At 38.7% G+C, this 14,819-nt stretch overlaps 1 protein-coding gene across 20 annotated transcripts in view; it reads left to right on the top strand.

The window, feature by feature from the left end:
* The window catches only part of TENM3 (teneurin transmembrane protein 3), a 623,972-nt gene that overhangs the window by 440,095 nt on the left and 169,058 nt on the right, over positions 1 to 14,819 (top strand). For 4 of the 20 annotated variants that reach the window (XM_087735943.1, XM_087735945.1, XM_087735944.1 and 1 more), the window contains one exon: positions 12,535 to 12,744. The exons of the other annotated variants lie outside the window; for them this stretch is intronic. In XM_087735943.1, the coding sequence (XP_087592069.1) occupies positions 12,535 to 12,744 (210 nt within the window). The remainder of the gene's footprint in view (positions 1 to 12,534; positions 12,745 to 14,819) is intronic. 20 annotated transcript variants of the gene reach the window in all.

Below are 14,819 nucleotides of genomic sequence, written 5' to 3'. Positions count from 1 at the left end.
AAGCCCGGTTTATAAAAAACTAGAGGGGTTTCTGGGTTTTTTTATGGGTAATATCAATGAAGACTAATCTGAGCTGGGGGTGGGAGGGGAAGAGCTGGATGTGTTTTAATCCAATAGATTCCATGAAAACAGACTGTAACCATAAAAATGTCAAATAAAGCAGTTGTGTTGTATATTATTGTTTATAATGAATTGTTTTCTGCTTTTTCTGCTAATCAGGCGTTTTCATAAATGTATTATTCTTCCAAATGGATATGCTGTTGTTCCCATGGAGCAGCTGCAGTAACATATTGTACTTGCATGTTAGGATTTTTTCTTTCAAATGGAATGATGTATGAGTCATTTATGCCTAAAACATAGTAAAACTTATTATACCATCATTCATACCACATCTTCAGATCCAAAAAGATACTTGCAGTGAAAGTTGGATTCCTGAGAGTTTTCATGGGCTGATGAATGTTATGGGCTGATGCATCATTTTTATTCAAAAGAAATTTGTGTATGGTTCTTAATATCATTGCCTGCTCACCTCAGCACACATAATCTTAACAGCAGTGTGACAGAGGGGTTTGTATTAAACTGCATTGATTAACATCCTTCTCTATTTGACAGGATCTGACTTTGAAGTATCCTGTGATTTGTTTTCTACTTGTGGATGTAAAAATTCTGACCAAGAATTGACTTTGCAGGCTCTAACTGCTTCAGAAAACACATAATGAATGGTAACTGCTTTGGAAAACATGTAGTGAATGATTATTTGGACTACTAGGATACCTCAAAGATAAATAACAAATACAAACAACACAAAGAAAAGAAAGCTTCTTAGATAACTGAGCAAAAGAGCTAAGACTGTTCCTTTGTCTTTATATCTTCATGTGGATACCATGGCATTTAGAGTGTAGGAGGCTAAATCAAGTACCATGTAGTAAAAGCAACTGCATCAGAAAACTGCCTGTGTGTTAGGCATAAATATGCCAAAGTACAAAGGAATTAAATGTGGGTAAACCCAGTTTCAATTCTGTGTTTCTCTTTTTCTCTGCTCTTAAAATTGCATTTTATATGGTCTGATCCTTTCCGAATGAGTATGTTTAGCTTGTAAGTGTTCCTGCGTAATCTTTTCCTTACATAGTGCTGCATTATCAAGCATCATATAAAATTAGTTACTTTGTGCTGATGTGAATGTGGACAAAGTCAAGGCATTAGTTGGCTTTTTCAGGGGCTGCTCTCATAATTCGTTGCATTACTTCTTTTTATAAAAGGAGCATTGTGTGAATACAAATGTAGTCTTGGCCAGGAACCTGTTAAAAAGTGTCTTTTTCAGAGGGGGAAAAAAGCAGTTGAATAAGAAATTTGTTCATGTCTTTTCTTATCAGTAAGTGCTTTGGTAGATGTTTTGGCAGTAGAGATTTATGAAGGTTGACGGGAAAGAGTGGATAATCTTGGAAGGCATGTGCAATAAAGTATATGGGGAATTTTAGTTTTACAGGGCAGGGCTTCCAGACCGATGCCTTTAAATGCTTTCTGTGTAGTACTTGGCTTTTATCTGGTAGGTTTTACAGGTATTGAGAGGTGCATCTTGAAAGTATAATGCTTCAACATTAATAATTTTTCAGGAACTCAGAGCCTTATACAGCTTCTGCTGGCAATCCTACTGCTTAGATGAAGAGCAGTTGTTTCAGAGTTTGCAAAGCACTCAGATGAGAATTTCCTTTCATCTCTTTTCAAAGAGATGGATAACCTCTGTCTGTCGGCAGATTTGGATGACCCAGTTGGCATTTCTCTTGTCCTTGGACAAAGGCCCAAGGATTATGGAAGCAGCTTGGTAAAGAGGGTTTGTTACCTTTGGCTCCAGTAAGGCGTAAACAAGTATTTTCTCGATTTTGGAATTTTCCTTATATGTATTTTGGCCCAGTCTTTTGGGCCTTTTCTGTTTTCATTGAGATAAAACTTCTTAGAAGTAACCAGTGTGATTTACTTTACTTTGTTTTTTATTATTCTGAAGTGGTCAAATTGGCAAAGAAATAAAGATTACATTATTACTGCTGGATTTTATAGCTAACATTTCATGAAACTTTATTAGAACCCCCTTTTGTTCATTAGCTCGTAACTTTATGAAAAGCACTTTTGGACTGAAATTTTCTATGTTTAGTCTGAGGCCAAAGGGATTTTTTTACCTCCATTCAGCATTTTCTGACCTACCTAAGCTAATGTGAGGGCTTTGTATATTTTTTTAAGAGATGTTAAGTCTATGTTCTTCTGAACTTGAATGGATAACTAATCATCTTTGAAATTTATGGTTTTAAATTCTACATATAGCGAGAGCACAATGCAGTCCTGCCAAGTATAAACACAGATAAAATGTTACAAAATTAAAAGGTATCAAATAGGGGGTTTATATAACTAGTCAAAATATATTGTATTTTAGATTGCAGTAATTTCTCACGGTGGAAGAGAGTGATTAAAAACGTGCAACTTTGTAGTGCTTTACAAATACTGTATAAATTTTCTCACCAGTTAAAACATTATAGTTTATATATTCAGGCAAAAATAAGGGACTTTGTTGATGTGTGGTTTTCGTTTAATGCTGAATTTCCAGAGATGCCTAAATAAAGAGTCCAGCTTTCTCTGAGATCTCAGTACCCAACACTTTTTATTGTTCTCAGTTTTCTAAATCATCCCTCAACGAGACTAGTCTTTGTCAAAAATCTGGCCCTAAAATGCCACCTCCGGCCCATTTCAATACCACTGGCCTTGGCGGCTTCAGTAGCGAGCTGACTTTGGTGATCATGTGGCGGGTTTTCATTTAAGCTTTCCAGCTTCCTGCCTGTGGTGGTCTATTTGTTTCTAAGGTAGAAACATTTTCTCCACATGGGCAAAGCTGATAAGTTCTGTTCCAGCAGAGAAATAAATTACATACTAGATGTAATGAGACATCAATGTCCAGTAGATGTCCTGTTGCTTGTGAGAGTGGTACTGCATGAGACAACAGTCGATAATTTTCTGGTAATTCTCTAATTCCTCCCCTCCCCAAAATTCCTTCATTAAGGAGTTACATTTAATATAGCAGAAAAAAAGCCCCAACAAGGAATGACACTTGAAAGTGCAGCAGGAAGGGAAGGGCTTTTGAAAATGGAGTGACAAAGAGCTAACAAAAATACCTACTCAGTTGTGTTACCTTCAGGCGTACCCTATGAAGTTCAAGACTTCTTTGCTGGTTAGACAAGCTTGATGTTTTGTTAGCAGGACTGCTTTCTCCTTTCTTGTCGCTAAACTTACACTTTTGTAAGCATTGCGTGGTTCCTTAGTTTTATGGGCAGTTTTATTGGTTCACTTTATTTTATTGGGAAAACGCAGGGTGTAGCGGCATGACGCTTTCTTTCATATGGAAGGCTCTGGCAGTAGCACTGCTCGTGGCTGCCCGACAGCATGCTGGTCCTCGCAGGGCTGTGCCAGGAGGCACTTGGAGCTCGCGGCGGGGCATGTGCCAGTCCCTGGGGCAGCTTTCCAACAGGAGCTGGTGAAGATGGCAACAGTCATCTCATCCCTCCTTCTTCTCCTCCTCTGCTATGCCAAAGCCGCAATCTTCTGAAATAGCTAATGGTCCAAAAAATGCAGCTAACAGGGATATAAATAACCACACTAAAAGAAGTAACTGGTTTGAATATTGCGAACTAGGGTATTATTTTTATAGATGAGCTTTATGGAACACTTTTTCAGCAGTTTGTTGCTCTTTGTTAGCTTCTATCAAAATGTCTTTAAATTGCCATGTTCCCCTCTAAGAAAACAAGTCGTAGTCTGTGGTCTGCAAGCATAGTCAATCCGATGTCATTAAGAGCTTCTCTGGATGCTTTGCTTCAAAGATATGGTTCCTTTTATAACGGACTGCAAGGCAGCGGCCAGACTGGTAGCAAAAGCAGGCAAAACTGGCATCCCTACCGTTGCTTTGACTGCTTTTCACATGTGGGGCTTGGGTAGAATTAAGAAAACCAAATTTAGTTAATTAGTATTTATTTTGATTCCTCTTTCAATTACTTCTTACTGGGGTGGGAGGAATGAGGGTGGGAAATTACCCGATTCTGAAAACTGGATGATTTGTGAGTCATTCTCAGAAGATTCATTTTCCCTTTAACAAGCCTCTCCCCCACTCCCTCCGAAAAAAAACCCACCCAAGTCCTCTTGTGCTCTTCAAGATGCATGTCCTGTCCTATTCCAAAAAGACTTTTTCCAGCCCCCCAATTTAGCCCAAAGCAACATTGAAAATACAAAGTACATAGGCTGCCACAGAGTCATGCTGGAAGAATGGTAAACCAGATGTGACATGGCTCAAGCCATTTCACCTCTAATAATAAAAAGTCATGGATAGGAAGAATGAAGAAGCATTTCTTCAAAGGTTACTTTTTTAGGCGATTACTCTTTATAAATTGCCATCTGAAAGAATATCAGCATCCAGAAAAATTACAGTCTTTTACAAAGGTCAGGACTGAGAGTGGGAACTTGGTAAACTCTTCAGCCTCATCGCTGAGTGAATTATAAGACACACAGAGACTGAGAGCGGCTATCCTCTGTACAGCAATTATAGTATATGCCAGCAGCTCCGTTTTTGATGCTCGGTTCCATTTCTGGAAATGCAAAGAAATACATTGGTGGGGTTTTTGCCTGTTTTTTGCTTGTGTTTGTGGTGGGTTTGTAGTTTGGGGTTTTTTAACATGAAAATCCTGGCAAGTTCTTAAGAAGGGCTGTGTTCTGTCTACGGCACTGTGTGATGCTGACTTAGATGTTTGTTTTGCATGTGAATTGGTGACTAGGGAGTAGAGAGAATGACTGGCTGCACGTCCCTTCCACTCAAGAGACCTCTTCTGCCCTCTCCCAGCCCCACGTAGTGGTCAGTGAAGCAGTAAGCCCAGGCGAACGAGCGCAGCAGCGCAGGGCTGCGACTGAGGCAGAAGTCGTTAGCCACAAACGGGTGCCTTTTGCATTGCATCAGTACACAGCGTGTATATGTGCCTGCATGTAGAGAGACCGTGCACCTCTGCACATGCCCTGTCATTCGGCCAGATTTGAGCAGGCGTCAGCTTGGTGGCTGTGGTAGGAAGGGGCCAGGTCTGTGGCCGAGTCACGCGCAGTCCAGATGGGGACCCCAGGAGCTCCCCTGCCTGCACAGTCCGAGTGCTGTGTGTCCTTGGAGACCTCCTGGCCGCCATGCTCCAGCTGCCGTGTGCTTGCTGCCACGGCTTGCAAGTTGGTTGCCAGTGCTAGTGGCTTGGCCAAAACTGTGAGCATGCGACTTGTACAGCTGAGTCGGTGGCTGAGCTGGTGTCTCCCTGTCCTGGCTGTGCTGGATGAGGCTCTCATCACAAGACAGGAGCTTGAATCCCAGCAGATGCTCTAAATGGAGAGGTGACATTTTCATGTGAGAACTTCTATGTCTCAAGTGGAGATACGAGTTAATCAAAACATTCTGCAATCTGGTGTTGATTTCATCAGCTTGCTTCTGTCCAAAAATTCCCACCCCCCACCCCAAAAAAAAAAAGAATTAGGCATCTTTTTCTAAAAATACAGAGACCTATCACTTAAAATGATTTTCTGAGTGGAATGAGGATTTTCACTCTTCTGGAAATAGCTCTCTGTTCCCCTTCCAACTTTTTGCGTGCCCACTTCTGATTAACATTGGGGAAATAAAGTGGAAAGTTCAGTTGAGTTGAACAGAATAGCTCCTAAAAATAAAACCTGGATGCTAGAGGTGCTTGAGTTTTTAGTTCAGCTCATGAACTTTCTGCCTAGCTGAGTGGACCTTTGGTCTCCACCTGGCTCTTACGTTATAAGGTAATTCCTTTTGAAAATAATTATAAAAAAAACCCAAAAAAAAAAGGTAGTGAGAGCAATGCACTTTGGTTAGGATAATCTGTCAGTTAAGGCTCAGATTCTGCAATTTCTTTACAGACACAACTCCCATTTAAAGTGAAGATGAGCACTGCCTGAACTCAGGATTGAAGAAGGAGCCGTTGTGATCATGCAGTCTGACCCCTGTAAGAACAGGGCACTCCTTTTCATTTAGCAATCTGCTGAGCAGCAGCTGTTAAATTTCCGAAACCACCAAAATGCCTCAAGACACAGTGTTTGCTTCAGAAATGAGTGTCAGTTCTAATGCATAACCATTTTTCTTAAGAAATCTTTCTCTTTTTCAGAAGACAATTACAAGCTTTGTATTACAGACTGTGATTATTATACTACACTTCCAAGAAGGAAAAAAAAACCAAACCACCAAACCAAATTACAATGTTTCAGGCCAGCATTTCTCTTGCTTTCTAATGGATTACTTTTGTTTTCTCATCAATGTCCTCTGATTATAGTCTTGTAAAGTTTCAGCTTTCACAGTCTACAGAAGCAGTTGCAACTTTGAGCGTTGAAATACATGTCAAGATAATGCACCTGTTTTGTTTAGAAGTAATAACTTCTCAAGGAAACCTAGGAAAGGTTGATGTCATTTGTATTTAAGATTTTTATCTGACATGTAGTCACAGTTTGTCAGCACTCAGAGGGAACTGAAACTTGGAAAATGTGCTTCCCAATTCAGGGCTAAAGGGGTCGTTATCCATTATGTGTACAAACAAAGCAAAACAAAAACAATTAAATGGAAAGCCCACAGTAGCTTGCAAGCATCGTTTTTATGCGTTTGAAAGCATTTCTTTTTAAAAGAATTCTTGGCACATAGTTCTCACTGGAGTGTTTTTCACTATAGATGGATTTATACAGTCTTATATATGTGTATACGTGCATGTGTATATATTTGAAAGACTGTCTATGCATGTATTTCCTTGGGGAGATCTTCACAGTAGCTACAATGGTCGACTCTGGTGTAAGTAGATAAAAAGAACTGTTTTGGTTATAAATACTCGTTCTTTGTGTGCTATGCCACAACACTTCTCAGTAGTTCTATTTGCATGTAGAGTTTTAATTAAGAGATAACTGTCACTGCAGGTTGACTGCAGAAGGCTGCAGTATCCAGCAGAGAGATAAATGCCAATGCCAAGTCATACAGGTTGGAGAGCATACAGGGAGTCCATAATAAAAAATGGCTTTACAATTAAAACTCACTTATTACTAACTTACTGTGTTACACACAGAGATGAAGAGGTCCAAAATCCGGTTGCTTAGGGTTGTATGTACCAGGTGTGGTGTTTGAGGTTTTTTAGGGGGCTTTTTTGAGTCAATCTACATGTGGTACATTGGAAGTTGAAACTTTAGGATGCCATCAGTGAACTTGTTAGGAGGGTATAGGTGCCCTATTTAACAAGAGTGTGTTACAGCTTTCAGCATGCTGGGAATTCCTAGAACAGATTGCAAAGATTCATCTCAGCTTGATTCAGAAGGGGTATAAGTGTCCTTCTGCCTGTTTGAAAGTGTTTTGGTTTCTAATTAATTTAGCCAGAATTCACGTTATTTCTGACCTTCACAAACCACTGCCTGTCTGATCCCAGTTTTAAAAGATCCCACTAACTGTTTTATTAAAAAAAAAAAAAAGCAACCTGTCTTTTCCTGTTGTGAGGAGCAAAGTACAAAATGGATATATATAGCTACTGTTACTGAGCCATTATATGTATAACATTTTTCCACAGTGTGTGGTATGTTTTTGGGTTTATATGACATAATAGTGCCATTTAAAATAACATGAAATCTTCATTTCCATGAAGTCACCAGCAAAAATCCCATTAATTTAAGTAAAGAAAGGAGATATCTACCTTGCAATTTGTAATTTAATACCATTTTCTTACTGACATTAAAGTCAGTAAGTACTCTTTACCACTAACTTCAAAATAAGACTCTCCCCCTCTGTCTTTGAGATGCAGATAGAGGAATTTTTTTCTTCAGTCTCAGTGACAAGGGCTGCCAAGACTGTGAAAGGAAAAATGCACTGTTCTGCCATAGCTAAACAGCCTAAACAGAGCTGTCTACTCTTGTATTGCCTTAAGCAGCCATCAGAAGCTGTATGGAAGAGTTAGGTGTAGGATTTATGCATCCTGATTGAGATGAAAGTAATGACCCTTCAAATTTTTATAGTGAAATTACTTTTGCAAAGTATGTAACTTGCAATGCATGTTACGCAAAGTGAATTGATAATGCCAGGTTTTGAGAACTAATCTAGATATATGAACAAAAGTTCAGCGTTAAAGAAATTCATGAAGCAACAAAGACTTGCCTGAACTAAAACATGATCTTAAGAATGTCTAGATTTATAATTACAAAAGAAAATAAACAAGGTTTTTCCTGTCTTGTTGGTATCATATTGCCAGCAAAATGTCTCTGTTTTAAGAGTTTGAATCTGTTGGGAAGTTTTCATAAGTGCATGTATTTTAGGGCTCTGCAGAGACTTTCTGGGTCATCTATTCCAGCCCGCCCACCCTGCAACAGCAGGAGATCATTGCTACTGCTTCTCTTCCATCCTACTTTTCTCCTAAATGCCATGTTCCAAAAGTGTCCAATACTATTTTCTCTAAAATACATCTAGTGAAGATGCAGTGTGTAATTCGTCTACACACTCATTGGTGTTGAAGCAAAGTGCTTCTTTAGCGTGTGATGATGGATAAAAGACGAAAGCTGAGCAGTTGTTGGATTTGTTCTTCATAATACGATATAAATAAGCTTAAGTGCTGCTAATGGCTTTTTTTTTTTAAGGGAAAGGGTGTAGGTGACCTGTACACACCTGTAAGCTGTGGGTTGTGGCCAGGTGGAAGTGTCCCTGAAGCTCTGGGGTTGAAGGCACAGCGCTGCCCCCTGCTCCCCCCAGCCCTTCCCACGCACTGTGGTAGCCCCCCACTTCCCTGCTCTCATACCCACAGGGTTAGGCAGCAACAATTACCAGAGGCTCACCCTTAGACTTCCCTAAGCCTTAATATACTTAATACTGAAAGTCCCACGCATCCCTGTGCCTCACATTACTACCAGTCCATTGATGGCAGTCTTCCCCATTGTTTATTTGCCGTCTTTTTTATGTGTTGCACTTATCATACTTGTCCCTTTCAGCTTTTCCGTATGTGACATCAGTTCTGCTTCCAACTTTTATTTTATACCATCTTTTAGATCAGTGCTGAGCTTTGCACAGAACAGTACAATTTTTTTTAACAGAATTACCTTGCGCATAGGTATTTAATATATCCATTATTAGATCAGGTGTATTTCTTTGTTAATGTTCTTCTTACAACCAGTTTTCCTTGGGTTTTACTTTCTTTGGGGACTCATATTATTTCCTTAGCAAATTTATTCACATATTGCTATATTGACTCTGTTCCTGCTGGAGTTTGCCTATATTTGGTGCAAATCTTTTTTGCATTTTCGTGTGAGATAATTTTTTCGGAAGTATGTAAAGATAATTGAAAGTCATGTATTTTCAATTATGAAAATGCCAACAAACTAAAGTGTGTTTATCCTCATAACTAACGTACAAGGTGAGATTTAAGTACTCTTAAGCCCAGTATACTCTCTCATGAAAAATAGCTTACTATCTTATATCAAAGTCATATAATAAAAACAAGAACATTTTCTTTTTTAAAGTATGGGCAAGAAAGTTAAAGCAGAACAACAGAAATTTTTACTAGGTGTATACCAAAAGAAGCAGAACATGGGGAAAAAAATTAATTTTTGTATTTTTGTGGTTTTCCTTAGAGTGAAATATTCTTTGCATCATCGTGTGCCTCCAAGCTGTATGGAAAAAGAGTTATAATCAATAGAATTGACTTTTGTCATACTTAATGGTTTTTGTGATTTATAAATGTGTTTGTTAAGACTTCAATAAGAGATATTACCAAATATTTTTAAATGCGTTTCATTCTATGTGAAAAAAACCTGGAGAGGAATATCCACATCATTTACGATCCCTCTTTCTAGTGTGTTAAGTATATTTTTTCTTAACATGTAGCTTATTCTATAAATGGCAATATAGATAGCTATCTGTCTTTTCACTTGGAATCAAAGAGGAACTCACTGCAGAAATCTGCCAGTGCTGGATGAAGTTGTACAGAAATACGCTTCCCAGCTGGTTGGCCTAGGGTTCTTGTGAAGAATTGGCTCATATTATAACCGGCTCCCTTTTCTCTGCAGACCATGTAACTTTGTGACAAGAAAGACCTGCCTGCCAGAATTAGGTTTATTTATAAAAATCAGATCACCAAAGTTGCATAATTTCCTGGTGGTGTTACAGCCCTAATCACCTGATTTTTGCAGTACAAGAGATCTATCCTCTAGTAGGTAGTAGTGGGAGCATTGCTAATAGCCCCACGCTTCCAGCCTGCACCTGGCACACGGTGTTTTCTGAACTGAAAAACTCCGTAAGCCGGAGCACCCGCGTGATGCTCTTTCCAGGTGGCTGCTCATCAGTGCAGTGCAGTGTCAAGTAGCCATGTAGCACTGGGACAATTAATAAATTTGGATAAATGAGGGAATTTACAAAATAACTAAGGGACCGTGGAATTGCCACATCTTCAGGCAACAGGATTTGTATGATTAAGGTTTGTGTAATCAAGGCTGTGTTGTGTATAAAAGTTAACAAGTGTAAACTGAGAAGGAGAGAGGAAGCATATTGAGAACGGTGTTGTGCATAAGCTCCATAGGTAACACTGAGATGCTGATTTGCTTCAGACAGTACACATCTGGAACATACTACTATAGCTCTCCTCTCTTGTCAGAGAAGTCCAAAGCAAGTAAAGGAGATTGTTCCAAGGTAAAAAAAAATAAAAATCATAGAGCTAATTTGTATTTAAAAAAAAACACTGTTAACTATTATTGGAATTATTCAAAAAATGAAATATAGTGGCTATGTAAATCAGTTTGGGTACATCATAAATAATGCATTAAATACTCCATCAAGAAATAACCACAAGTCCAGGTTACTGAAGCAAGCAATGTAAAAAATCAAGCTGTAGCAAGAAAATTTTGTGGCACTTTATCTTGAAATTGAAAATGTGCCCACTCTCTACTTCCAGATTCCCAAGTTGAGCCCTGTGAAACATCAGTCCCCCATCCTTGTTATTTCCCTGGCTATAAACCTTGGGTTTCACACAGGAGTTACTTGAGTATAGTAAGTGCTTGCTTTTCTTCCAGAACCAAACCTGAGTCTTAAAATTGGTACTAATATATATTGTGCTGTTCACTACAAGTTTGAGAAGAGGTAAATGACATGTGAAAGAATTAAGCAAACAGTTTGTGGTGAGGCTGTCACAGGTTTCTGTCCAGGGAAACCAGTTGGTTAGGATTTAGCAACGTGTTTTAGAGATCTTCAAGATACTATGTGATGGGATAAACTGAGTATGAAAAAAAAAAAAAAAAATTTAAAATCAGCATGATTCTAGCAGTGCGCAAGGGAGATGGAGGGAAGGTAATGCAAGCTATTGGTGCCAATATGATTTATTGTATGAAACTTAAATATAACATTGAGAGGTGCTGCACCTCTCCAGCATAACTGTACTACTGAGTACCATAAAAACGAATCATTACATGATGAGAAAAAACCCCTGTTTTCCTTTAATTTAAATTTAGATTCATAGTTGTGAATGGTATCCATGCAGGTTAATCTAATTTTTTTAACACAAAGTATGTAATAAAGCTGCTTCATTTTCTGGTACAATTCCCCACCTACAGGCAACATAATACTTTATTCAAAAGTAGTCCAGCAGTCTCACTCTCACAGAGAGATCTGTGCTGACAAAATACTATAAAGAACCAATATATTCACAGGGTAAATTAAGTAACTCTTTCTCTGCTGCTTACTGGGTTTAATTATTGTTTCACTGAAGAACTAAATGCATTGTTTTGATATCCAAAAGCTTTGGTTAAATCTGTCTTCCTCCATGATGCCTTTATGATACTTCCAAGATGTAGAAATTGGGTGTAGTCATTGCATATGCATGTCTAAAACAACTGGTGCAGATGGACTCAAGTTTGACAGGTGAAACATTTTAATAGGTTTTAAATAGTGTATGTATCTGAGAAACACTGCTAGAAACTTAAATTCCTGTCAGAATAACTCATATGGTAGAAATTTAGGGCTGTGAGTTTCCCCGTATGTGTGAGCTTGGAAAACTGTTCCTGTTTCTTTGCTTATCTGTACTATTTTCTTCCAGAAGTAGATTTTAGACAGGAGTGTCCCACTGGAAGAATCAGCTCTGTATTTGGCCACATATTTCAGTACTTTTGTTCTGCTTAAAGGCTTGAAAAATAGAAAGCACTGTATTTTCCAAATGGTTGTACAACAGATATTTCATTTCAGTTGGCACCTGGTCCTCTGTCATTCTGTGTTGCAGAGACATTGGAATTCAGGTAGTGATAGACACTGTCTGTTGAAATAGCAAGTCATGGCATTGTGTTATGTTTTCTAAAGCACTTAAACCAGTTTATTACATGCTATTGTCATATTTTCTTTGTCCATCTCTTTTTATTGTTTGAAGTAGACTATTAGCATTTCAGTGATGCAAAAAATTAATGATTTGTTGTTCATGTGATATCTTGACCCATATTTCAAATTTTTTTTATTTTTTTTCATAGGTCCTCCCATGCCATCCTCCTCATCTAGTCCATCAGTTACTGAACATTTACACTCCCCTCCTCCATCACCCAATCTCCATGACAACCAGAGGTGGTTATTAAGTAATAATGCCATCCAGCCAGTTCAGGACTCTGATACAGATGAGGACTATACTGCCAGCTCATATCTAGTACAGACCGGTACTGTTTCAGTGTCTGTCCCAGGTCATGGTAAGAGGAGGACACTTTGTCCATAGTTTGAATACCCTTTTATTTTCCATCCCCTTACAAAATTGCCTAAAAAAAATTAAAGATATCAAAATGACTTTGTATTTTAAACTGATTTTCCTTTAAATGTCACAAGTGATGTTTCTACTTTACTGCAGGATAAGAAAGAGGAGAAAGTAACTTCTAATATATAAAAGTTCATTTAAGTTATTTTAAAATGCAATACTTATATGAAGCAATAGCTATTAATGATTTATTATGTAATGTAATTTGTTACAAGTGAATAGCCTTTAGTTGTACTTTTTAAAGGGTAGGCTGCAGTTGGATAAAATGTCATGATGTTTAGCTTCGGAATAATGTAAAAATTATCTTTCACTACCCATCAAGTTCAGCAGGTGCCAGCCATTCCTTTAGTTTCCCTGGGGCAGGTGAATGGGATTTGTACATTACTGGATAGGGCACTCTAGACTGAGGAAAGGGATATAGAGGAAGAGAGCTGTGTGGTGAGAGAAGGCAACAGTGGCTCCTGGGATGTATGTTTCCATGTTTCTTGTCCTCCCAGCCAGTGTGAGTAACCAACACGAGTGATGTGTACTTGAAACACCAGTGCCCACTTATACATCCTGCCGTAAGAAACAACATTTTTACTTTTTTTTTTTTTAACATTAAAAAAAATAGCCACGGGGTTCCATTTTTATTGTATGAGTGATTTTCTTGGGGAGGGCAGACTGGAAGAATAATTTGTGAATTCACAGCCCTTCCCCGGTAGATCAGGAAAGCTTGGAACAGGCTTCTTCATTTTCTAAGAACCATTTCTGTCTTTTGACTGTAAGGAACTCTCCTACAGATGAACCACTAGAGGGGGTTTGGAGAAATATTTTCCTACAGATTGCACATCAGTTGGTTGGACAGAATTATTTTGCAAAGCAAAAACACTAGCTTTGAGCTGGTCTTCCTGGCTTTGAGTTCAGCTTTGGTGTTGTGTCTAAAAAGCCAATTTGCTAAGAGCAGTTGTGTATGTGAATTTGACAACCTTCCCCCCCCCCCCCCCCCCCCCCCAATGTTAGTGGCTTGGATTAAGATCTTTAAAATTAATGATAACTCTGTTTTTGCAAGTTCAATGTGCTCAATATTTAATCTGTGAAGAACTCCAAAAAATATGGTAATACATTGTCCTAAGCAGGGTATGTTATGAAGGTGTCTCCTTTATGTCTAGGAGTATGAAATCTGTTAGAAAACGTATGCGTTATCCAAAAGGTAGCCTGGTTTAGTTCAATAAGTCAGTATATTTAGATTGCTGTATCTACCCTTCCTCTACAAATGAAAAATGCAAAAGCAAGAGAAAGCTGCTAAAAATTTTGCATAGTTGGGATGAGCACCTTACACCTCCTGGCTTCTTGGGAAGCTAATAACTGTTCATCATTCATCTAGGTTTTAGCATTTTGCTGCTTCTGAAATTTTCAATGATTGCTTGCCAGTCTGAGTTTGCCAACCTTGAGGAAAGTTCCTTAAGCCCTTTCACCCCAGACTAGCCAAAATAATTTCAGCTGGTCCCATGGCAAGTCAAGTCTTGGCCTTTTAGCAGGACAAAATAAGGGGGTTTTTGATAACATGCAGGACAGAAGTTAACACCGTGGTGTATGTTGAGAGAGTTGTTCTTGGTAAGACTTGCTGAGCAGAAGGGAAACGCAGCATACTCTCTAAGTTCATGTTCATTTTCCCCTCCCCTCTCTCTTCCCACTGTGCTCCCATCTCCTCTATCTGCAGATGTCTGCGATTCACCCCTTCAGTGTAGATGTGCAATAGAAGTGCTTGCAGTTTCTGTTTCCAGCTGTCAAAGAATTAAATCAATGATATATTTACACTCATAATCTAGTAGTGCTGGTGGTCATATAATACAGCTAATGATCTTTCTCTCTCCGCAAGATTAGACTTGTTATTAGAAGTGCTTCAACTTGCTAACCACAGATACTATATTTGTGATTGTCATAATTTAAGTGGGGTTTTTTTGCTTGTCTGCTGGACAAGGAGAAGATCATAGAGTGTTCTGGTAGTGGGCTTCCATCCCTGCAGTCTGC

The sequence above is a fragment of the Nipponia nippon genome, unplaced genomic scaffold (genome assembly GCF_047370975.1).
Source record: "Nipponia nippon isolate SJK-2023a ecotype South Korea unplaced genomic scaffold, ASM4737097v1 scaffold_6, whole genome shotgun sequence".
In the NCBI taxonomy this organism is placed as follows: domain Eukaryota; kingdom Metazoa; phylum Chordata; class Aves; order Pelecaniformes; family Threskiornithidae; genus Nipponia; species Nipponia nippon.
Note: the sequence above shows the minus strand (reverse complement) of the source record. Positions and strands in the feature narration are given on the sequence as shown.